Below are 24,585 nucleotides of genomic sequence, written 5' to 3' on the forward strand. Positions count from 1 at the left end.
TTTTTTTTTTTTTTTTTTTTTTTCTTCAGTTTTCATGAACAGCAAGCTGATATTCAGGACTTCGATGACTCTTCAAAGCCTGAGAAGCTAGCATATGAGGACCTTGAGGAACATAATTCTTCTCTTGACTGTAAGTCTAAGTTTTTCAGACAATTACTGTACTACATTGGGAAGTCTCAACTTTCACCTTTCCTTTCACCCTAACATTAGAAAGGGGATTATAAGTGGGATGTCCCAAGGATCAGTATTAGAAAAAAAAATTACTCCACATGGAAAAGATGATTAACAGGAATTAGAATGAGTCCATTAAACCCATTTTTGAGGAGCCTATATTTAGTTGTTAAATATATGATCAGAGGTGACAAGTTATCCAGTCCTAGTGTGTCTATGCACTTACGATCATGACACCAGAGCACAGGATGCAAATTAGAAAATGCAATGCTGACACTGTCTAAAAGAGTAAAATTTACTAAGGTTGTATTTCACTGTGAGGGGTAAAGATATGTGAATACCTAACTGATGTTTTGAAAGAAAAAAGTTAAAAGGAGATTTTGATTTTCTTTGCATTTGGTATATAGACAAGAATTGTTTAGTATTATGTAGACAAGAACAGGCAGACTATGGGATTTAGAAGTCCAGTTCTGGACAAATACAAAACTCTCTTTTGCATAAAATGGAAATGGACACTTGAGAAATGACTTTGTGTCTATTATGGAATGCATATCATTTACTTCAGTATCAATTTTTTAGTATGTTTTATAATTTTATATAAAATCAGGCTTCTAATTGTAAATATATCTGCCCATTTAAGGTCATCATTTAGCTGCTGCTGTATTAAATATTATGGATAAGTCATTATGAAACTGAGGTAATCCAGAAATGCACAAAATTTTGTAGAGTACAGTGTGCTCCATTTATGGGGATAGTGGATAAGCGCATAATTCATTTAACTTTATAACACAGTGCCAGTCCTGATGTTTAGTACCTGTTGCTTGCATTCACTGTAGTACACTCCACTTTATTTGCATGTTGGTTAGGTGCCTAAACCTCATATGTGTATAACATTATACAGCCCCATTATCTTTGTAATTAAATCATACTCCATTTAACTGCTACAGAAGCCGTTGTCAAAGGGCTGCTACTAGAAATCTGAAAAAAGACAAGAACTAGTTGGTTTTGCAGCTTCTAGCACAATGCCGTAGCACTGTGTTATTAGAGGCCCTAAAACTGATTAGCACTCATTATATTCAGGGCTTCTTGTAACAGCCCCAAAACTGACTAGCTCCTTTTTATTTTCAAAGCTTATAAGACTTTTGAAGCATTTGCTAGGAACTCTGAGTATAATAAGAGATAGCTAGTTTGGGGGCTTCTAATGTCACAGCTGTCTCACTGCTGCATACATAAGGAGTGTTGGTTATATTAAGTTCAGAAAAATGCATGCTCCAGGTAAGGGCATACTCTTTTTCAGTCCTAAGGCTCTAATGTGGTTTACTTGACAGTAACAAGTGCCTCAGAGCAGCCTTCATTATTTCTGTCTTGACACTTTGTAGCACTACAAAAATACAGCACAGTAGGGAACATATAGGCATCTCAGCCCCCTGGCTGGAGAGCTCACCTTTAAGGCAATTTGGTAGGTCTCCAGATGGGGAACAATAGAGAGCTGTTCTTTGGGTCACCCCACAAACAAGACAGCCCAGTGACTGACAGCCAGTAAGGGTGCACTGAGAGAGATTTTTGGGGCTGATAGTGATAGCCAATTTTTAAGAAGGCAAGTTGACCGATACCGAGCCAATTTCTGATACCACTCTGGGAACTTGAAGAGCAGTGTCCAACTGGTAAGTATGTTGTGGTGGAAGGGGAGTGGGGAGGGAAGGGGCGGAGGGCACAGATCAAGGGCCTTGCGGTGATGGAGGGAGTGGAGATGAGCGGGCACTGTCCAGCCGGGGGTGGAGGGAGCATGGGACAGAGCTGCAAGCAGCTCGTCTGGGGGGTGCTGGGAGGGAGAGGGTGGCTTCCACCGCTGCACACACTGGGAGGGCATGTGCCCCCCAGATCTGGGCAGGGCAGGGCAGGCTGAAGCTGTGGGCTAGGGCTGCACTGGGCTCTTCTCAGCGGGGGGCTGGACCAGGCTGCGCTTGAGGTGGGTGGCAGTGGAACTGTGGGGACTAGGGGGAGGGCTGCAGCTACCCCAAAATTTGCTGTAGCCCCCCCATAGCTCCCCCTCCCAGCACTGTCACCACCTGCCCCAAGCTCAGCTTGGCCCAGCCCTCCTCTGGGAAGAACCTGGTACAGTCCTAAGCTTAGCCCACCCTGCTGTGCTCGAGGCAGATCTGGGGGCACGTGCCCCTGTCCCCTCCCAGATGAGTGGTGGAAGCTGTCACACGAGTGCCAGACAAGCCACAGGACGAGCAGCTCCTGGACAAGCATTGCATAGCAGTGGGAGCCGCACTCCCCGCCTCCTCCCCTTCCTGCACCCCGCCCCCCAGACGAGTTGTGGCTCTGTCCCACACTTGCCTCAGCTAGGCAGCGCCTGCCCCAGCCCCTGCCCCATCTCCACTCCCTCCCTCACAGCGAGGGCCCTTGATCTGGCCCCCCCACACTCTCTCCCCTTCCACCACACCAGACTTATCAGCTGAATGCAACTCTTCACACTGCCACCTGTGCTTCTCACTGCCTACATGCTGCACTGCAGCTGTGTACATGCACAGGCCATTTATTGGCCAAATTATCAGCCATATCAGGCCAATTTTCTGATACAGACTTTTTTCTTTATATCGGTGCTGATCTGATATCAAACCTATGTGTCGGTGCACCTCTAACAACCAGCACTCTCCCTTTCCAGGGAAGGTTGTCAGTGATTAGTCCTGCAGTTCCCATGGCTGATTGGTGGAGCCTGGGCAGGGATACAGCTACTGGAGCTCTGTTGGCCACAATGGCTGTGGCAAGAGCAGGGTCCCAGAAGGGATCCTTGACAGCTTGCCACTGGCCAGGTTATCAGGGAGCTAGCAACTCTCCTTTCCCCCTACGCCTCCACCTCTGCCTTGGTGGGAGGCAGAGAGATACTGGAGATTCTAGGAGCCCCTGTAGTGCAGTGTATAACTGGACGGGTGTTACACACAGTACTACCAAGTGCAGCCTTAATAACTCTACTATTAGAGTTATTAAGGATCTAACTCTACTCTACCGTAGAGTTTCTGGTAAAGATAGATTTAAGTTTTAACTAACTTTTTTTTGTTTGATTAAATGCATTTTTTATAATACTTTCTATTACACAGTTGGTACAAAAGGGTGGATACTGTTGTACAAAATGTATATTGTTGTTTTTATATTCCAAAAGAATATTTCCTTTTAATTTCCTTCCTTCCCTACTGATTCCCTGTAAGGGAATAAATAAAGTTTTGGTTAGCATGAAAGAGCTAAATGATATCCTTAGAAAAACAGAAGTGTTACTTGACTCTTTTGGTTTCCTAAATTTTCAGAGTTTAAGGGAAATATTTGTATTAGGACTGTATAGCATTAACCTCCTGTGAAGCAATATTTTTGGGTATGAAATCTTTTTACCTGAATAGGTGAAAAGTGAGGTGTCTGAGGCCAGGGGCAAACATCCATTTAATGGTGCAGTGGGATCTGATCTCCAATCCCAACAACCATGCCTCATGCCATGCCAACACATACATGGTAGGAAATGCAATTTGTGCCAATTATGCCATTACTACTTGCCAGTGCAGGGGAATCCCAGCACTGGGAAGTTGAAAGTTGGGTGCCTGTAGCCTCTCATACAGCTGATTGTCAGCCATAGTCCAGAGAGCCCTGGGTATGGTTTGAGACCTGGGGATGTTGGGACTGGCATTGACAGTCAACTAGTTCATTTACAGCCCTGATGGGTTCAAGGGAAACCCTGATGGGTTCCCTGCCAGGGAAACTTTAAACCTGATACCTGACAGCTCTTGGAAGATGTGGAGCATCAGAGTGGGCACCCTTTAAAGGGCTATCCCTGCCAGAAGCTTCTGATGCCTTGTACCCAGGATCCTTATCAGAGCTGCAGGGCAAGGAGCCCAGCCCTTTCTGCCCTCTGATCTCTCACCCACACACAGCAGGGCAGTCCTTGACCTAGCTGGAGAACCAGGACTACCCAGAAGCTCAGTGCTAATAGTCATTTGAGACATGGGTTGCCCCAGGCCAGGGCCGACAATGTTGTTGGCAGGCCGGTTGGAGATCTAGGCTCATCCAGGACTTATTCTGACAGTTTGCTGATTTGTCCAGCATTTGCTCTAGAGGGGCCTGGTGTGTGGATGTGCTACAAGTTCAATGTAAGAGGCCATAAAAATTATCCAAAAAATGTTCTGCATTATTTCTGAAACATTTTTATGGCTGATTTGCCATTTGATGGCACCTTATACATGTGTAGCACCCTTGCCATTTATGCTGTAATTAACGTGTTAATTGTGGTGTAAATGTAACGTGTAAAGGGGGCCAGAATTTGCAAGGTAAGTAGAGATTAGAGCAAACCAATAGTAATACATGGTTGGGCTGTACAGTGACAAAGTTAAATTCATCATTGACAAATAGGAGATTACCTTCAGACTGAAGTACAGCCACCAACCAAAATAGCCTGTCCCTCGCTTGCTGACCTCTGTATCAATTTTATTTGGGTGTAAGATTGGCTTCTTCTTTGACTTGGTTTTTTAGGGCTGATAGAAAATGAAGTAAGGATAGCAAGTCTCTGCTCCCTTCTAGGTATCAACAATGAATTATTACATTTTAAGAAAATATCTGTAATTGTGTTGTTTTATGGCTATAATGTTGGCTGCGTTCAATGATGAATAGATAAGGTAGACGATATGTCTGTGGGTTTCTACTTCTTATGTTACTCAGTTTAATGAGTTTTAATTTACTGCTTTTAATTTTCTTTTAGCAGTTCTAAATAGTTTTTTGCCATGACTTGCATTAGTTAAAGTACTTAGTCATGAGCTATTTCTACTCATTTGATATTTTAATTAGATTTGAATTCATTGTCTTAATTTTACGTTAAAAAGATTTTGCAACTGATTATAATCTCCTAACTTTTATTTTATGGGCCTTCAGTACAGACCTAGTCATTTTGAGTAATCTAGCAAGGGCAGACATTGAAGCAGTTAAATGCTGTGTCATCCAGTAGTGACATGTATGAACAGAAAAAAGTAAATTGTGAAATATTGGCATATAATGGTTGTTTCTAAATGAACTACAGCTGAGAATGGATTGATTTAAATCGCCAAGTGGAAAGAGTCAATTTAAATTTTTAGTTGCCAGTCGTTTTTCTGAAGAAAGGTGCATTCTCATTGTTTGTTATGACCATTTGTCACGGGGTGCCTCCCAGAGGGGTGATTGCTCAGGACTGCTGCAGCCTTATCTGGTCTCTGAGAGAGTCCCCTGAAGCCAGTCCAGGCTTGACTTCTAGAGCCAAGAGAGGGGCCCAGACTCTTTACCTCTCTGAGACCCTGGCCTTTTGATTTCTCACCTTTCTTCCCTGGTTCTCCATAGATCCTGACTCAAGGAATGAGCATCCAGTTCTGCTTTGGGGCGAGGAGGGGGTACCAAGTGCAACTCACAGTTCCAAGTCTCTTCAGTAAAGGCATTTCATTTACTGGGGTAAAAGCCACTTAGCCAGAGGCTTTTAAAAAAAAAGCCTTGCAATTGTTGTTATTTAAACCATAAAAGTAATGCAATGGATTGAAAACTGAAAGAATAAAAAAATTCAAAGATTAAATGGAATAAAAAAAATTCTTTTTCTTTTTTGAAAAAAAAATAGTCTTGGTAAGACCCTCTGTGCTGTGTTGGATTGTACCACCCCAAAAAGTAAGAAGGACAATCTGGGTTACCAAAAAGGAGGGACAGAGTAGAAGGGGAAGAAAAACTTACAAAAAGAAAAGAATAAAAAAGGAAAAGATAACAGGGCAATACAGAAAGGTGTAAGTGAAGACATAAAAGAATAAGGGGAAAGCATGTGGCATCTGTGTTGGGACATCAGGATACCAGGCAAAAAGGAATGCCTTTCTCCTTCATCCCAAAGAGAACTCCAGCAGGAAAATTGGGCTTCTGTTCCAAAATTTGCTGCATTATGACTCACTGATGTACGTAATTACTATGAGCTAACACTTATCTCAAGCATGTAATATTAAAACCAATCTATCCCCTTCCATGAACCTTCACATGAAATTAAGGTACACATAGAATCATAGAGAAATAATGCTGGAAGAGACCTCCAGAGGTCATTTAGTTTAACTCCCATGGCAGCCAACATCCTGCTTCTATGACATTTGTCAATATATCCTCAAGAGATCCTGGGTAGATCAGGATGCCCCCTACTACAAAAGAAGGGAAAAACCACCACAGTCTGTACCAATCTGACCCTAGGGTAAAATTCCTTCCTGGCCCCAAATATGGTGCTGGGTCTGACCTAGAGCACAGGGGCAAGACCCTGTAGCCAGGAATCTCTGGTTTTGGTCGCAGCAGGAGCATCAGCACACCCCAGTCAAAGTCTCCAGCCTTGGCTGTAGCCAACCCCCAATGCCACTGAGGGAGGCTTAAAAACACCCCGACACATGTAAGAAAGCAGGGTGGGGGCAACCAGCAAAGCATGGGAAATACCCATAGTAGAATATAGGGATAGTTATACCTAGATTATCCCCAACCAATGGCTGTCCAGCCTCTTCCTGAACACCTCCAGTGATGGAGAGCCCAACATCCCTAGGCAATCTATTCCACTGCCTCATTGTTCTAGCAGTGTAGAATTTTTTTCTGGATATCCAGTATAAACTTCAAGCCATTGGTCTGTGTCTTCCTCTCTGCAGCAAGAAAGAAAAGGTGCTTTCCCTCTTCTTTATAACTTCCTTTTTAGTATTTGAATATTGCCATCATGTCCCCTCTTCAGCACCTTTTCTGCAGGCTGAAGATGCCTCATTCCTTCAGCCTTTCTTCATATGACTTGCTTTTGAAGCCTTTTATTATCTTTGTTGTCCAGCCTGGACACACTCTAACTTCTCCAAGTCTTTGAGTCTGTGGTCTACCAAGAGTTTTCCATAGTGCTGCCATGCAGCCAGGTATCACCCATTTTGTATCTGTATTTCTGATTATTCCTCAGGAGGTGTAGCATCTTGTATTTGTCCTCATCGAATTTCATCCTGTTAGCTCTAGTCCAACTTTTCAATCTGTCAAGATCCTTCTGAATTGCGCTCACATCCTCCAGCATGTTTTCAATCCTTCTCAGTTTCTATCCACCCCAGCCTCAGTAGTTTTACCCAGCCCACTTTTCTCAGGTTTGCTTATGAGAAGGTCATGCAGGACGCTTTTAAAAGCCTTGCTGAAGTCCAAATACAGGCTGTCCTTGACCTAACAGCGTCTCGAGTTACACCATTTCGGACTTACAGTGTTTATAAATTGACACCCGGTTTCAACTTTATGACGTCAGTTTCAACTTTACAACGCTTGATCCAATGCGATGTCACACCATGCCAGCGAACAAGTTTGCTGCATCACTCATCTCCCTGGAGAACATCTATCCCAACTTCCTTGGACACAGTCTTTAAGAAAGCAGACAAGACTCTAGAAAAATCTGCAGCCAAGACTCCTGAGAAGACTCCAGCCAAGAACCCTTCAAAAAGTCCAGAGAAGTCTCATCAAAGAAGTCCTTCCAAATCAGTATCATGCTATTTACAAGATAAATACATTAATGTAGCTATATTACTCATCTATAATTGATTGAGTACAAAATTCTGGGTTATTTTTGGTGAAAATAGGGTATCGGGCCTTGGTTGAGGAACCAATTCCCCATATATAACATTGTTTCCTACGGGAAAATCATTTCTGAGTCGCAATGTTTCGACTTAAAACATGGTTTTCAGGAACCAATTGTGTTGTAAGTCTGAGGACTGCCTGTACACTATATCCATGGCATTCCCATTATCCACCCAAGTAGTTACTTTGGCAAGGAAAGAGATCACGATTGTTTGATATGATTTGTTTTTCATAAATCCATGATGGCAGCTTGCAATCAGACCTTCCTCCAGATGCTTGCAAATGGCCTTCCCTAGGATATGCTCCAGTAACTTCCCAGGTATTGAGGTGAGGTCTGTAGTTCCCCAGGTTCTTCATTTTGCCTTTTTTAAAGAGGGGCACTATGTTGACCAGTTTCCAGTCCTCTAGCACCTGGCCTGTCTCCTACAACTTTATGAATATATGATTGTCAAGGCCTCCAAGATCTTCTCTGCCAATTCCTTCAGGGATGAAGCTCATCCGGCCCTGCTGATTTTGAATTCATTCAGACCCTACAAAAGCTCTCTGACTGTCTCTTGTTATCTCCTCCCTCAGCTTGCCCTCTTCCTTATACAGATAATCCTTATTAGGTGTCTGGCTGCAGCTTCATTTTTTTTGTGAAGACTGAGGCAAAGTAGCTGTTGTGAGTAGCTCCACCTTCTTTGCATCTTCTGTTAGGAGTTCCCCCTGGCTTGTTAACAGAGGACCTACAGCTTCTTTGGCTCTTCTTTTCTGGCCAGCATACATACAGAACTGCTTCTTGTTTCCTTAACATCCTTTGCCAGGTGTTGCTAGTTCTTTATTTTGCCCTTCCTGATTTTTGCCCCTGCAGGTTCTTACTATTTTGTGGTATGCTTCCTTAACCCTTTCTTCCAATGCCTGTTTTTTTTTGTTTTTGGGGGGTTTTTTAATTTCAGGCATTTTAGATGTGCCTTGTGCAGCCACATTGGTCTCTTGCCATTTTTTTGTGCTTCCATCATGTCTGGACAGTTTCTTGTTGAGCTTCTAATACTGTGCCCTTTAGAAGCTCCCAGCATTTCTGGGTGCCTTTATCCTTCGGTCTATTCTCCCGTGATACCGTGCCTATTAACTCCCTAAGTCTGATGAAATCTGCCTTTTTGCCTAATGTCTTACATTTGCTGACCACATGCTTTGCCTCTCTGGTGACTTAGAATTTTATTGTACTGTAATTACTTCCTCTGAAGTTACCCATCAGCTTCACATCCTCCACCAATTCTTCCCTGTTGATCAGGACAGGATTCAAGATAGAAGCTCCTGTAGTTGTATCCTCCACTTTCTGGAAGAAAAAGTTGTCCTCCACACAAGTTGGGAACCACCTTGACATTTAATGTTTGGCTGCATTGTTCTTTCAGCAAATGTTCATAAAACTGAAGGTTCCCATCAGTACCATCCCATAGCTTTTGGATAGATGTCACCTGCTTGAAAAGCGCCTCATCCACCTCCTCTTCCTGATTTGGTTGTCTGTAATAAATTTCTACCATTATAGTGGTGCTGCATCTTTTACCATTCATCTTCACCCAAAGTAAAATGCTTTTTGTGTTTTAAACGGTTAGTTTCATTGCATAGGCTACCATTGACATTCTAGTTCTGTTTTTGTGAGGTTGGTTGTTTTTTAGCCATCAGTATAACATATAATTGTAGTTGAGTGATGGCAAAATGTGCAGTGTGTTCTTTGATTATATAAATAAGGATATATAAACTTAAATATTTTCAATTTTATTTTTAACAACTTTTTTGTTACTACTGCTGCTGTTTAACAGAGTAATAAAATAGTTTTGCTAATTAGTTTTTCCTTTCCAGTTATCCAAATCAGTTCTGTTTCTAAAGGTTAATGAAGTTTACCATATCTGAGAACAACAGTAATGGTGTAATTGTGTTACACACAAGATTCTGCTGTTTCAAGCATGGTGTATACAGAGCCATATTCTGACATCTAACAGGAAGGATTGTGGTATTATTGATTACGTATCAATTAATATATATATATAAAATGTTTGTGTAGCCTTGTTTTTATTAATAAAGGTTATTTAAGACTAATTTCATAGAAACTCAAGAAAAATATACCAGGTGGATCTGAAATAGATGTTTCACCCAGTTGGTTATCTACCACTTAAGAATGCGATCTATACATATGACTGTAGGCATAGCTGGTAGGACTACCTGTTATTACTATTGTCTTACACTTTCATTTATAGGCAGACAAGTTTCTTTGGGTAAATCTGATATCTTTTATTAGACCAACTCAAATAGTTGGGAAAATTCTTCTTTGCAAGCTTTCAGGTATAAATACCCTTTGTCAGGCTATATAATGTATACACTTTCCTTTATATGACTGTTCAGTCACTAATAACTTTATTGGACTTAAACCATTTAGGCTGAAATTTTTGTGCTGGGCAATTGGTTTGGGCTGAAAATGTCAAAAAAAATCAAATTAAAGCATTTACCAGTTTCTGACAAGGCTAACAAATACTACATGGCTTTGTTCATATTAAAAATTTCTGACAATTTATATTTAGAGAAGCTCTAGCACCTCATGCTTTGGAGAAGGGATTTAGAATTTGACAGGTAAAGGGCTTTGTGTCAGGGAACTTTCTTTACTCATCCTGTGAAAAATCCACTCAAATTAGGCCTGATTTATGAAAAATTATCCAGTTTGTACATATTGAGTTAAGACTTGCTAGTGCATTGCAGTTAGGGACTCCAAAGTCTCAATCTTTACCAAGCATGTTTCAGCCTCTGACTGTGGTTGTTCCTGCAGTTGCAGCTTTGATCTGCTGCAAACCATGCTGGGGCCAGATACCTGAAATGAGAAAAGGGACTCCACCTGTCATGTATTGGCAGTCCCCATCCCTGCAGACAGTGCGGAGGAGGAAGCTGAATCATTCAAGCATAGGCAGGAAAACAGCTGGACCTGGTAGGACAGAGAGTAAATTGGTACAAGGGCCTAGTGAGCAGGGGAGATTGGGACTGGATTTGGTGGAGGGATAAATCACTTGGGGTTGGATACGGTGAGACTGGGACTGGCTGGACAAAGACAGCAGTGTTTGGAAGCAAGTGGTAGGAAGGGGGGAGACAAATCAGTTGAAGAGCTACAGTGTAACTCTGAAACTGACTGAGCAAAAGTTGAAGGAGGGTCGGGGTGGGCAGTGCTTGGGACCCTGAGATTGGCCGAGGATCTTTCAGCTAGTAGGGACTGGTGAAGAATGGGATTGAAATAAGGCTAGTTACACAAAAACCTACATTAGAAGAAAGTCAAACTGCTTCAGCCAAACACTTAGAAGTGAAGAAATGTCAGAATTACGGTTACCTGGACCACCTTAATTTGCCCTCCTTCTGCATGCTCATTACAAAACAGTCCTCAGTCAACCCTTCCTCATTTTTGTAGAGGTTGGATGGAGCTTAACAGGAGGCACGGTGTTGGGGAAAAAGAACATGCTTACATAGTGTGATTCCTCTGTGACACTAGGGAAATTATTTAAGCCAAACTTCCATAAAGTGGTTGCTAACAAACTTTTTTTTTTTTAATTTCTCTGACTAATCTGATTTGTAGAAGAGCTGAAAATTTGCAGCTAAAGGCTGAGGCTGCTGGTATTGTCAGAACATATCAGGCCGCTGAAACTAGTATTGGAAAGTTTCTTGGGTCCGGAATGTAATATCTGATTAACACTAGACTCCTTCAACCCATCCCACAGCAACACAGTCTCCTGGGGGGTGAGGTGGGGTAGGGGGAAGGGCCGCAGAAGGAAAGCACTCTGCTGTGGCTTCTCACAGAAGAGGATGCGTGCAGACATTCATTCTTCCAAGAGAAACTTTCCTGGGAGTGATTCAGTCCTTGTTCCCAAGTTATTTTTCTCCTGGCCCGGCCATTTTTGCTCTGGGAGAAAAATCCTGAACATCTGTACACTCCTGGTGTCTCCTGGGACAGCTGCCACACTCCCAGGAGTATTTGAATGTCTGTACATGGCTAAACCCTGTGGTCATGTACTGAACTAGAAAGAGGAAATAAAATAATAAATAAGTATTAATTTAAGGGAGCTGTATGCTTGTCCTGTCCACTTATACTGAATGAGGCAGCGATACTGAGAAAAAAAGCAATATGTGATTATGATGTGACTGTCTCTTAATGCATTTGCACAAGGAAAATGAATTAAGATTGCACAGGCTACTGTAATTTTGGGATTTATTAGCTTTTGATTGCCTGATTTGTAGCCTTTGAGAGACAGTGTGTGTATGTATGTAATATGCATAAGTAAATATTTTGAGAAGAAAAATGGATTTTGAACATTCTGTAATTATTGATAGATATCTACTTATGTTTTTTTAAAACATCTTATTTTATGCATGTATGTTATGTCATTTATGCCAGTGCTTTAGTATATATGGGGATTGCAACAGTTATTTTTTCAAAGCCAAACAATTCAATGATTACAGTCAGTGCAGGCTATTTGCTTGTTAATTTTCCTTGAAATGGTGGAGTTTGTTGGGGAAAGTGCTTAATTAATGAATGGCATAAATGTCTGTATTCTAACTCAGCCATTCCCACACTTTGTGTCTATTCCTTTGTCCCGCTACTATAATTGCAAAATAATGAAGCCATTGTTCAAACTTCTTGTCCAGATCAAGGGGACATTCCAGAGCAGTTCGAAAGTGATGTGTCACATCCATCTGGGAACACTGTCAATGGAAGCCATGTCACAAACACTGTGCCAGCAACAGCCACTTCACAGCAGGACTTAAGTGAGTTCTCAGCTTGGAAACAAAAGTGAATACCCCCTTTACATGGCAAATGCATTAGACAAAAAAGCACCAAATTTAGCATTCTGTAATTATATGTATCAAACTGATTGAAAACTTCTCTCAAAGATAGTGCTTATGTGCTGAAGAGAAAGGAACATGGCTATTTTGTTAATTTTGGATTTACCATAGGATGATTTTTCATGCCTTTCTCTTAGCTTTGCTTTAATTTAATCATTTGTGTTTTGGATCTAAAGACTTCTTTGGGAGTTTTAAGATATCTTTAACTTCCATTATAGTTGCTGTCTGGGGTGACGGATCTGAAGTTTTCTGAAATTTCTTTTTCTTAATAGGTGCTTGTCTTTGGTGATTATTTTGAATACCAGTTCACTAAATGTGTTGGTCTGACTAATGGGGAAAGGATATAAGCCACTTGCATGGGTCAATATCAATGCTTTCAATGAAACACACAGTTTCTCCTGTGTTTCCATACCATTCAGAGATACAGTAATTTTTTATCAGTGTAGTTTTTGAGCTTCAAATAGCTTTTGGTAAAAAGTGCTACTTCATAGAAGTGACTAGTGTTTACCTGACAGCATAGATATTCTGTAATTATTTTTTCCTCAGTGGCTATTTATAATACTTGCCTTTTTATATAGAACCTTCTATTTACGTTTCGTAAAACACTTTACAAACACTAAAGAAACAAATCTCGCAACATTCCTGTGAGGAAGGCAAGTAGCAATGTCTGTTTTAAAGATGGGAAAACTGAGAAAAGTTGAGGACTTTTTGTACTTGCCACTTAAATATTTTCCCCTGTAGAAGTCTACGTTCACAACTTAAATCAAACCCCATCTTTGGAAGCTTGATCTAAGCATGTATTTGAGCTGTTTTAAGCGAATCATCCAGGTTAGAGCAAAATTTTCAGTCATCCAGGAAGTCTGTGGCAGAGCAAGAATATATACATTTATCCTGACAGCCTGTCCCTCTGAAAGTTACAAGGCTGTCCCATTCATTTTCTGCTTAGGAGTCCTAGGGATTCTTTGGGTAACCAATAAGCTAGGAAGACATAATAATGGGAAGAAATGTTTCATCTTAATGATATTGTGCTTTCATGAACTTGCACGGTGGTTTTAGGCTCTTTCTGTACATTTTATTTGCTGCTTATCTGTTTTCCATCTTACCCAATGTTGAATACCAGTGTATTAAATGCATTCCTGAACTGCTTATCTCCTCTCGTTTATAACTTGCACTTACACAATGCAGTAACCAAACTTAGTATGTCAAATGTTACAAATGTAAAAATAACTCTGTTACAGCAGCAGTTAATCAAAGAGAGTCTGAAGATCAGCAAAGAGAAGATGATGAGAAAAAATGGGAGGAAGAGAGGAAACAAAGGGAAGAAAGAAGGCAGAGAGAACGACAGGAAGCTTTGGAAAAAGAGCAAAGAGAACTAGAAAAACTGAATGAGGAAATGGTGACATAACATTTAAAATTCCCGTAGTAATGCTGTATAATGTTGTACTGTATACTTTGAACTAAACAAACCACATAACAATTCCAATAGACTATATTAACTTCCTTAATAGTGGTGTTATAGCTGTGATGATCTAGGGAATATGTGCAATAGAATTAAGCAAGGTTTGTTAGGTTATCTCTTTTACTGGACCAGCTTTATAGTTGGAGGGAGATGTTTGACAGCTTTGTAGCATAAAATGCCCTTCCTCAGGTCCAGAAAAAAACCCAGAAACAGCTCAAGTTAAATGTCAGGTAGAACGATTACTTTTTACAATTCTTTTGTATAACTGAAAGCAATCATTTAAAATGGAAAGTGGATGCTAATTCTGGGGAACAGTGATGTTCTCAGAAGTAATCACAGATCAGGGAAAGAACAGTTTAAACAGATAAACCCAATTATGTGAAAGACCTATGCACACTATGCAGTCTATACCAGGGCACTCTTTGGATGCTTCCCCCTCTTTTCCTCCCCATAACTGCAGTGCTTGCCCTTGCAGGTGCCCCCCACCAATGCTGCACGATGGGGGCAGACACAGGCATGGGGAGACAAGTGGCCGGGAGAGAAGGCAGCAGGGGTAAGCATAGGTATAGGAGGCAAGAGGTCTGGGAGCAAAGGACAGCTTTGGGGGGACAAATTTAAAATAACCCTCCCAATTATTCAATTCTACAAATTAAATTATAACAAATTTTATAATTATGCCATTTATAGAATCAAATAATTGGGAGGGTCACCTTGAATTTGAAGTAGTCTTGGATTTGGGTCAGTATGGTATATGCCATAGGGTATTTAAGTATTATGTGTAGCATTAGGACAAGTTGAATACAAATAACAGTCTGGGTATCAGTTTAGTATAGAAGTATCACAAAACTCCAATCCTTCAATTTCATCTACGCAAAACTTCCATTGACTAGAGCATGTTTTTCCTATGCAATGACTGCAGGCTCAGAATGAATGTAGCAAATGTAACAATGAAGATAATATTCAAAATGATTCATAGGTTAGTGTTTGCAGGTTAGGCTGACATGGTACTGAAATTAATATGTCAATATATTGAGCTCCATACATGATTGTCTTAAATATTTTTCTTATGGCCAGTCAGCACGATATATTCCTGGGTGTTGTTTGTGTTGTATTGCTTAGAAGCTGATCCAAGATTCATTGAAAATGGAAAGAAAAGAGGAAGATGCTCAAGGCAAAAAGTCAGAAATTGGTATTCCTGATGCCAAACGTGATTTGGCTGATCCTCTTCCTACTCCCTTAGAAAAATACATGAAAATTATTCAGCAGAACAGAGAGCAGGAGCTGGCAAGCAAGGTAATATTGGCTAATACGGTGGACAATTAAAGGGTGTAGGAGTGAGGTCAAATAGTGACTTTCTAGGACAGTGTTGTCTTGAAGAATATACATCTAAGTCAGGAGGTAAGAGAATGCTGAACTGAACCTTGTTTTCTCATACATTTCTTCACTGGCAAAGTTAATGTAAGAGCAATGAGCAAGTTTATAATACAGTTGCTTGGTTAGCTAGTTGGGGTTGTGGTCCTTGTGTCCCTTAGTGTTGTTCTAAGGGATTTTGGCTAGGTCACATGCGGAATATAAAGCTTTGCAAAGGAAATACTTTTGATTGTGAGGAAATAACGTACAATAGAATATTTATATTTAGTTTTAGTTGATTCCAAAATGTTGCAGCTAAGCAGAGGCCAGTTAAAACCGATGGCCTGATTTACTATTATTTTTTATTTATTTTTTTAAAGTAACTGCCAAAATCTGTTTACCTAGTCCATAAAACAGTAAAATGCAGGTGGTAATCTTCATGCTTACAAAATGTTATCCTAACTGTCACTTTCTTTTGATGCAGTACCATATTATTGGCAGTGTGCTTGGTGTTTTCTAATGCATCTTGTTTTTGAAGCCATTGTGTACATACAGATCAAATTTTCTTTTTTTTACAAAAATAGCTTATCTTTGCTTTAGCTGTATGTGGTTATGTGCTATATTACACTAGCAAATTAGGCCAAAGGACTGGATAACATGTAATGTTTCCTTCTGTTACCAGAACTTGGTAAAAGAGGAAGTGGAAGAAGTATCACTGATGGAAAGACTAATGTCTAGCGATAAAGAGGAAAGGTAAGGCTGATGTGTTCTTGGTGGTGGTGGTGTTGTTGTTATTTTTGTCACTAGTACTCGCTTGAGAATACTGTTGGATTTTATGCTTAAATATTGACTGTCTAAAAACAAAATGGATATACAGACAAACTTGTTTCTTAAACAAGTAGAACAAAGGCAGGATTTTTCAGTGTAATACTCCTTTAAGTTAAAGAGGCCATTTTTTAATTTTTTCTTTAGCAGGCTGTCCACCTGCCCCCCCTTTTTTCTTCCTGCAATGAAGAATTTATTGTGAATGGCAGCACAATTTTAAAACAACGTTAAGCAACTGAATCCAATAGTTTTAGCACCGCTGTTGCCAAACCAGTTATTTATAGGATAGCAGCAATATAATCTCTGTATTGTACTCAGCTGAGAAGGAACTGCCCTGGGGTAATAAAGCTTTTAGAGTAAATTTAGCCTATGGATTACTGTGTGGAGGTAGAGCAACTCTACTGTTTAATGTACCTTGCTTTTTAGGGAGGCTCTCTGCTGCTAGTTACAATGCCTCCTGTCTTTTGAGTTTGCTGGTTTCACTACAGTGGGCGCGTGTCAAATGTCTGTCCTCTCTGGAAAAAACACTAGTAGCAGATTTGGTCAGATAAGTATCTGCCTAGTCAGGCTGTAGCCTGTAACTAGCTATTTGTTTCATGTTGATCGCAAAGTAGCTGTTATGTTTGAACTACATTGGCTTAGACCAAATGAAAGACTCCTTATCCTGTCAACCCTATGCTGTGCATTTGGGCTATATGGAGACATTGTTGAAGTACTCAAGTAATATTGAACCATCCCTACTTCCCAATGGCTTTATCCCTTTGAGAAACAGTGATCAACTTCCCTGCAGGCTATTTGCTTGTCATTGGTCCTCTTGCACCCTACCTCTGTTGGAAGTTAAGGTAACCTGGCACAGGTAGAACAGCAACAGGTTGCTTTGAACATTTTCAATATTGTATTTCCTCAGGTGATACACATTTGTGGGTTGTAACTGAGCTTGTTTCCCCCTTGCCATATTTTTCTCCAATCTCATGCTAACCACGTTACTGTGAAGTTGTGCCTGAGTTCTGACGAGGAATTCCCATGCAAAACAAGACATTGCTCATCTTCAGCATCAGATACAGGTTTCACTCACTTTATGCTGCATGTGTTCCTGGAAAACAAACACAACTCAAATTCGTAAAGGGAACCCACTTTACAATGGAACGGATAAGGATATATTCCAAGACGTCAGCTCTACCACTACCACTTCTACAAGACAATTTTGGTACTCAACAACAGCAGACAGTACACACAAGCACAAGGGGGTGGTGAATGTTACCATAGTGGGGATGGCAACTACAGAAACACGTGTCGCAGACGAGCAAGGAGCACAGATCCACACAGGAAACTATATCTTGGTGCGGGTCACTCCCACAATGCACAGCACAAAGCAGCTGACTGCAAGCTTCCACCACACTGATTGCATGAAAGTGAATTTACCTTGCATATATTGAATTTTTGGTATAAAAAAGGTCATCGTATAAGAGTGAATTCACACATACAGAACGTGCATAAATGAGTGAAACCTGTATAAGCACTAATTTCTGAGAGGATGATTTCCTTGTATGAAAAGATTTTCAGTCACTAGTATTCTGTTACTACCACTTAAAGTAGAGTTTGAGTCCTTTGTCAGTAGCCACATTCTAAAGGTGTTTAGGTATCAATGACCCCCTGAAATCACTAGGATTTACATGTCTGAATATCTTTCAGTGTCTGGAACAGTAACTTGAAAGGCTGGCTTCTGAGCCAGTATGAGAACACGGTCCACTTGCTAGTAACCTTTTTTTCTATGCAATTACATTGCATGTGTAAACTTTAGGTAAGATCCTGCTTTACAGTCTGTTCATAACTCCTTTTCCCTCTCTTTCCAAATTTAGTGTTGCAGGCATTTCTCATGGAGGCCCTGATGAAGACTTCTGGTGAACAGCATTGACTGATCTCTCCTCAGTGCCAGCACAACGCAGGATGAAGCAGCAGCAGAACTGCTTTTATTTTAATATGCCTGAATAGGGGAGTTGAACTGGGTATAGTTTGTTACAGAACAGCATACAATTTTAAAACAGTAACTGCCCCCGGAGTAACTAACTAACAGGTTGAATAGTACTAAGAATACCACCTATGACTAACAGTTGCTAACCAGTAAGCAAGGGGTCTTTAACTTGGTGTGTTAAGTATCACCACAACTTTCCCCATCTTTACACAGTATTCTGAGTGCTCATCTGAAAGGGTCTGCTACACATTCACAGGTATTAACTTATGATAAAATTCAGGCAAAGTAGATTTGAAAGTGGTCCCCTTCCCCCCACAGGGTGCTTACCTTGATTTTATGAAAAGCATGTTAAGTAACTATTATAAAGCTCAGATAGGACAATTACTTTTAATGTATTCCTACAGACAGATGTTACTTGGAGAACAGTATAGTTTTAACAGTGCTGACTGGAGTTAGCTTAAGTACTTTTCTATAGAAGCAGTGATATACACAGGAACAATCCCCCACACATTTAAACAAGTGACCCTACTGCATTCTGTCTCTTCTGATGCTTTAGCTACTCCACAAGAGTGATGCAACAAGACTACTATGAGTTTGGGGGTTGCATTTTGTAGACTGTTCTTGGGGGGGAGGGGGTGTTTAATAATAAAGTGTGTCAGCTGTGCATTGAGTAGTTCATTAATTGCCAATTAGGTCTAATGCTGAAACATTCTTTAGGATTGCAGGAAAATACTCCTGATAGAGCTAGCTTACTAAAGGTGTAATGTACCAGCATCCTGTACTTGGTCATTCTGAACCTAAATAATGTATAATCTGCAGCTCTGCCAACTGAACACATTAATGCCATTTTTCAGTTGTTTCAGATTCAAAGTCCTGCCTTTGATACCAGTGTATTTAATAGTAAGCGATCTGGCTTGAAAACCTGGTGAAAACTCACAGCTTTCTGGCATCATTTTTAAAAAATGAGTTAAATAAGACTTCTGTTCCTGAGGATGGATACATTTGACTATACACAGGAGCACAGTAGGATGAGTATTCAAAGAAACTTAAGATAGCAGCTGTACATCAGTAATCAGGAAGGCTTCCTACTCTACAAAGTATGGAGAAAAAAGATATTATTGATATGGTTCTCTAGCCTAACAGTTGTCCTGGTCACTGCATGTAACATTCCTGTTGGTGAGAGACCAGCTTAAAACTGCTACAGCATTTTAATTAAATACATTTGTACAGCATGGTAAATCAGCTGAGGACATTATCCTAGCATTTCCTAGGTGTTAGGGCTGGAAGGGACCTTACAGATTGAGTCCAACTCCCCTGCACTTGGGCAGGAAAGACTGTTGGGATCAGATGACCCCAGCAAGATGGACACCAAGATGCTCTTTGAGTATTGCCAGGGTGGGTGACTGTACCACCTGTGGGGAGCCTGTTCCAAACTCTCAGCACTCAACTTTTAAACTTGTAAAGAAGTTTTTCCTTCCGTCTAGCTTGAAGTGATCCTCAAATCAGTTTGTGCTCATTATTTCTTGTCCACCCCCGGGGAACCTTGGTGAACAGATGTTTCCCCAGGCCCTGACGTACACCCTTGATATACGTATAGGCTGCTATCAAGTCTCCTCTGAGTCATCTTTTCTCCAGGCTGAACAGCCTCTCCTTGTCAGACCTGCTCTGTAGGCCTCTAATCATACATGTGGTCCTCCTTTGGATTCTGTCCAGCTATTCCACATCCTTCCTGAAGTGTGGCACCCAGCACTGGATGCAGAACTCCAGCTGCAGTGTCACCAAGGCTGAGCAGACATGCAAAAGGCATTGGTAATGGTAACAGTTAATAACTGAAGGAAAGCTGTTTCTTTTACTCAAGATGAACGTGTCACAGCAATTCAAGAGCTGCGTAGAATGGAAATTCATCAGAATAAAGTTACCTTACTGCCCTTGCTTGCAGAGCCAAAAGTATGAAAAGTTCTTAAAATAAGCATATACAACCATCGTCTCTATTATCTACAAATATTTATTGTAACACTTGGATATAACTACAGGAAGCCCTTGGCACTGATAGAAAATATTGATTCACTGTTAGGTTACAAAAATTTATACATAGCAAAATTTAATGCTCTTTACATAAAAATATTAGACTACTTAAACAAAACTTCAAAAACTCCCAGTAATAGCTACATTGAATTAGAAAAGAATTAGGCTTTAAGACACTGCCTTCATTACCCTTATGCAAACACTGGGCTAGAACATCACCTGCATTGCTGTAGAAATGTCTCCTTCATGCAACAGGTAAAACAAACACTAGGCTATTGTCGTATCTGCTCTACATAGACTGCCTCATTTTTTAAACTGTCAAATTAGACTTTAGGTATTTAACCAAAAATTCAATTGCAGATCATATCTGAAAATGTCTCCATATAATATGGACTTACCTAAAGAAATTTGTGCTTCCTTTTATTTAATATTCAGCAAACAGTCAAAACTATCAAACCACACGTTAACTTAACATGGGCATAGGACTTGACTTTACTATTTTTTTTCAAATGACTGTATTTGTTTTCTTCAACATTTATATTTATATATATATAATATTGTAAAGAACAAACACCAAATATACCATCACTAATACTCAAGATATCACTGGATAGTTCTGAAAAAAAACAATTAGAAGGCAGACTTCTGTGGAAAATTACTTCAATATGGCACCAGGTATTTTTTGCCAAACACCACATTTTCTTGTTGCAATATCTGATTAGTGAAGAGAAAATGAATAAGCACTGGCTGTAAATTTGTGAAGCACCGAAGTAGAGAAAGGTTGCCAGCTTGTGTTCTACTTTATGGCTGTAATGTTTTACACACTTTGCATGAAACTCTGCAAACTTACTACTCTGCTCATTTGCAAAAGTCAAATCAGTGTCATTTTAATAAGGTAACACTTTTCACGTAAAAACACAGGATAATGGTCTCCTGCTACTATATAAATGCTAAGGCATTTATAGAAAATAAATATTTAAGGCCAAGCTGACATTTATTTTCTAAGAAGGTGATCATTATCCTGACTTAAGGGTTTACATTCTATCAAATAATTAAAAATTAGCCTCAGGACACTCAATCAACTAATCAGTATGTAGTTTACCCAGGTAGTAAGTACAGAATAATGACTGTGGCACACTGGAGATAAGGCTGTTGCTCAGTGGACATCAGTCATTTAGCCCATGAGAATAGCAATTTGAAAGACTGCCATTTTGGAAGTCTGGTTTATGGAAAGGCTGAAACTGACATTAAACAAACATGAGCTATTAGAAATCTGAGCTAGCCCCTATTTCATGTTACACAGACCAAGGAGTCTTGTTAAATTATGTAAGTATGCCTGTGCAAAGTGTATACGGCTTCTGATCTGCTACCTGCTGGTCTTGATCATCTGCTGCAATTCTGAACTTACAACACAAGATTGAATCCTGGCCAAATGCTAGCATAGCAAAGTCTTACAAGGATGAATTATTTGGTCACTTGTTGCAAAGTGTTGCCTTTTAAAATGCCGGGAATGAAACCTCCAATCTCTGTATTAAACGAAGGAATGTTACACACTGGAAGGTTTCTCTTTGAACATGTCCCAGGAACTTAAATATGAAGTTTTACACTTCTATGTTTGTTTGGACATAAATCTGAACTGCAGAGCAGCTGTTTGCTGATTTGTCAGAGCTACAAAAATTCTTCAGTGGAATTACCCTGGCAAACATTTATGTGTAAGAATTGAGTTGCTCTTTTGACCGAGACTGGATATCCTGAAGCTCCTGCTCTTCTTTTGCTTTGATATCCTGGTAGGCCTGCATTTTGCTTGCATCCTTTAAGTAGGCCCAGTTAGAAGACAGTATCATGAGGAAGTGGATCTGGAAGAGAAGGGTGAGCATGATGGCTAGTGAGCATGTCAAGAGGCAAAGCAAGCGGCTAGTCAGATTAATAGACACTCTTTAAAAAAAACAAAGTTATTCTACATTAATAGGCATTCTGGTATTAAAACGGGCACAGAGGCTCATTTGAAAAGACCTAGAATTTTTGCATGCTTGTCTTTTAGTTTGCTTATTAGAGGGTTAGTATGCAACAGTAGTAAACATGAGCTAAAGAGTCACTGATCAGTTAAAATGTAGTATGGGGGGAAAAAAGCAAAAAACAAAGACTTTTTTGCAATCGTCAGGTATATATTTTCTGCAGGTTCAGAGAAACTAAGTTCTCTAACTTGTTTACATGGAGCACAAGAATTCTGGTGAGCCTTTATCTCCCTGCTAGAGAGCAGATATGAATTCCATCTCCCCCCTGGAAAAATGCCTAAAATTGCAAACAGCATTTATTTTTTGTGAAAAAAAATGCTACATTTTAACATACGGGGAAAAAATTAAATAAAAACAAATGTGAGTCCAAAATTAAGCAAAAGCCTGCAGTCTCTGGGTTAACAAGTTTTAGTGGATTTTTTTTTTTTGTGTCTAAGTTACATTTATCATCTGCCATTATCTACTTTCTGGTAAAAAGTGAGCATATTTAAAAAAATGTTCCTCTCACTTCACGTAGTAAATTCTTCCCAATTTCCTTTCACCATATTTCATGCAAAAGAAATCTACATCTGAAAAACAAACACCTCTACTCTCTTGTACCTTTTCAGCAGTGTGAAAATATCTAAATCTACACGCAGTTTCTTTCCCATATAATTATACTTACATTTTGAGATCTGGCTACTGAGAAATCAGTTACTAATGTGAAAGCTATTAGCATAGAAGCTACTCAGTTGCTGTCCCTTAGTGAATTTGGAGTCTAGTAAGAAGGTGATTGTTTTACGCAGAGCTGTAGAATGATATATTTTCATTTTCAAGAGAGCACACCTTGGCAGTTAGTTTAAAAAAAATGCTAGTTTTCATTTTTGTGGATTTTCTCAGCTTCGCTGACAGGTTGTGCCTTGTGGGTCTATCAATCGGACATGGCAAATGCAGGCTATGAAATGACCTGGAAACAGAATATTTCATAAATATATGCTCTGTATTTTCAGCCAAAAATTTAGTGACTGGGACTGGTCTTGTATATCTCCTTAAAAACTAGCAAGTAGCAGGCAAAAGGGAGAAATTAGTGATTGGCATTTAACCATTCCAGTCTTTGTTTTAGAGATGACAGTTTGGAATTTAACATCTCCAGTTATTTCCTATCTTCAAAGCATGGTGTACAACATCCCTGAAGTAACTGAATCCTCTCAATGTGTAGGAAATAGCCAGATCTCATCCACATCATAATTCATATACAATAAGCCATTTTATTAATCTAGGTATGCTAAATGAGCTTATCAAAGCTATTTACAAAATTACTGTAACAAAATTCAAAAACTAGACTCTTAGTCTAGGGTGTCAGTGGTATGTCAAGCTACATAATGCAGCTCTTTACTGGGCTTATACAATTTAGAATTTAGTGCAGCAATCTTCCCGACTCTTAAACTTCAAAACAGCATAGTTATATGTGGTAGCCATCATGTAGATCAGCTGGTGGAAGAGAACAAAATACAGGACAATAAGATACAATAAGCCAACAGCTCGAGCCCACTTGGCTATTTTCAAAAATGCTACGACAGATACTACTGCATCTCAAATGATGAGTTAAGACTTGCACTAACCCAGTATTTAGCTTAGATTTAGAGACCATCATTTAAAGGGAACAATGGGGCTGCTTTAGTGGAAGAATAGTGTATATGACACCTGATTTTGGCTCTTAGGAGGTTAAAAGTGTACAGCTTCAGTAATGCATTACTGTAAAAAAAGTGATATGTTAAAGCCTTCATTTTCAATTGCTGCTGAGTATAGCTTTTGCAGAGCAGCCCAAGAAAAAAATTCCTGGGTCTCAACAAGTGAAACAACAGGTTTACACACTACTTTTCAATGAAAAACTAAAAAAGGAAAATAAATTGAAATTTTAAGAAGTCCTAGAGGCACACTAGTCCAGAAGTAAAGTAGTGATTATTTTCAGAGGTGAAAAAACAGCATCTTAAAAGCGTGTGTAAAACCATCACCACACACACTCAAAGGCCACAATTTGGGACTTTCTGTATTGAAATTGCCAGAGTTTACCTTGCCACAAATAGGAGTCAGGCTGAAATTACATACTAACAAGTGCTATTAAATGCTAACTTATCACATGGTATTTTTAAAAAGTCAAAATTTAAATTCCCTCCTCCCCAAATCAATTATATTTTAAAACAAGATCTTATTCAAACACATTGGGTATTCGCTTGCCTGTAGTTGGAAGCTATCTTGTTCTTTCTCTCTCTCTCTCTCTCTCTCACTTGTGTCTTTATCATCAGCAACAGCCACTGATATACTTTTAG

At 39.8% G+C, this 24,585-nt stretch overlaps 2 protein-coding genes across 8 annotated transcripts in view; one reads left to right on the forward strand and one right to left on the reverse strand.

Annotated features, from left to right (window-relative positions):
- The window catches only part of OFD1 (OFD1, centriole and centriolar satellite protein), a 66,128-nt gene extending 47,228 nt beyond the window's left edge, over positions 1-18,900 (forward strand). For 2 of the 3 annotated variants that reach the window (XM_019524031.1, XM_019524033.1), the window contains 6 exons: positions 30-130; positions 12,433-12,552; positions 13,869-14,026; positions 15,209-15,382; positions 16,122-16,192; positions 18,124-18,900. In XM_019524031.1, coding sequence (XP_019379576.1) covers positions 30-130; positions 12,433-12,552; positions 13,869-14,026; positions 15,209-15,382; positions 16,122-16,192; positions 18,124-18,169 — 670 coding nt within the window. In that variant the 3' untranslated portion in view covers positions 18,170-18,900. The remainder of the gene's footprint in view (positions 1-29; positions 131-12,432; positions 12,553-13,868; positions 14,027-15,208; positions 15,383-16,121; positions 16,193-18,123) is intronic. The other variant, XM_019524032.1, reaches the window with a different exon arrangement.
- Positions 18,901-20,223: 1,323 nt separating this feature from the next.
- The window catches only part of GPM6B (glycoprotein M6B), an 85,973-nt gene continuing 81,611 nt past the window's right edge, over positions 20,224-24,585 (reverse strand). For 3 of the 5 annotated variants that reach the window (XM_019524036.1, XM_019524038.1, XM_019524035.1), the window contains one exon: positions 20,224-22,117. In XM_019524036.1, the coding sequence (XP_019379581.1) occupies positions 21,968-22,117 (150 nt within the window). In that variant the 3' untranslated portion in view covers positions 20,224-21,967. Of the gene's footprint in view, positions 22,118-22,705; positions 23,747-24,585 lie in introns of those variants that run through there. The other 2 variants (XM_019524039.1, XM_019524037.1) reach the window with 1 other exon arrangement.

The sequence above is a fragment of the Gavialis gangeticus genome, unplaced genomic scaffold (assembly GCF_001723915.1).
Source record: "Gavialis gangeticus isolate Ggan-Ray unplaced genomic scaffold, GavGan_comp1, whole genome shotgun sequence".
NCBI lineage: Eukaryota > Metazoa > Chordata > Crocodylia > Gavialidae > Gavialis > Gavialis gangeticus.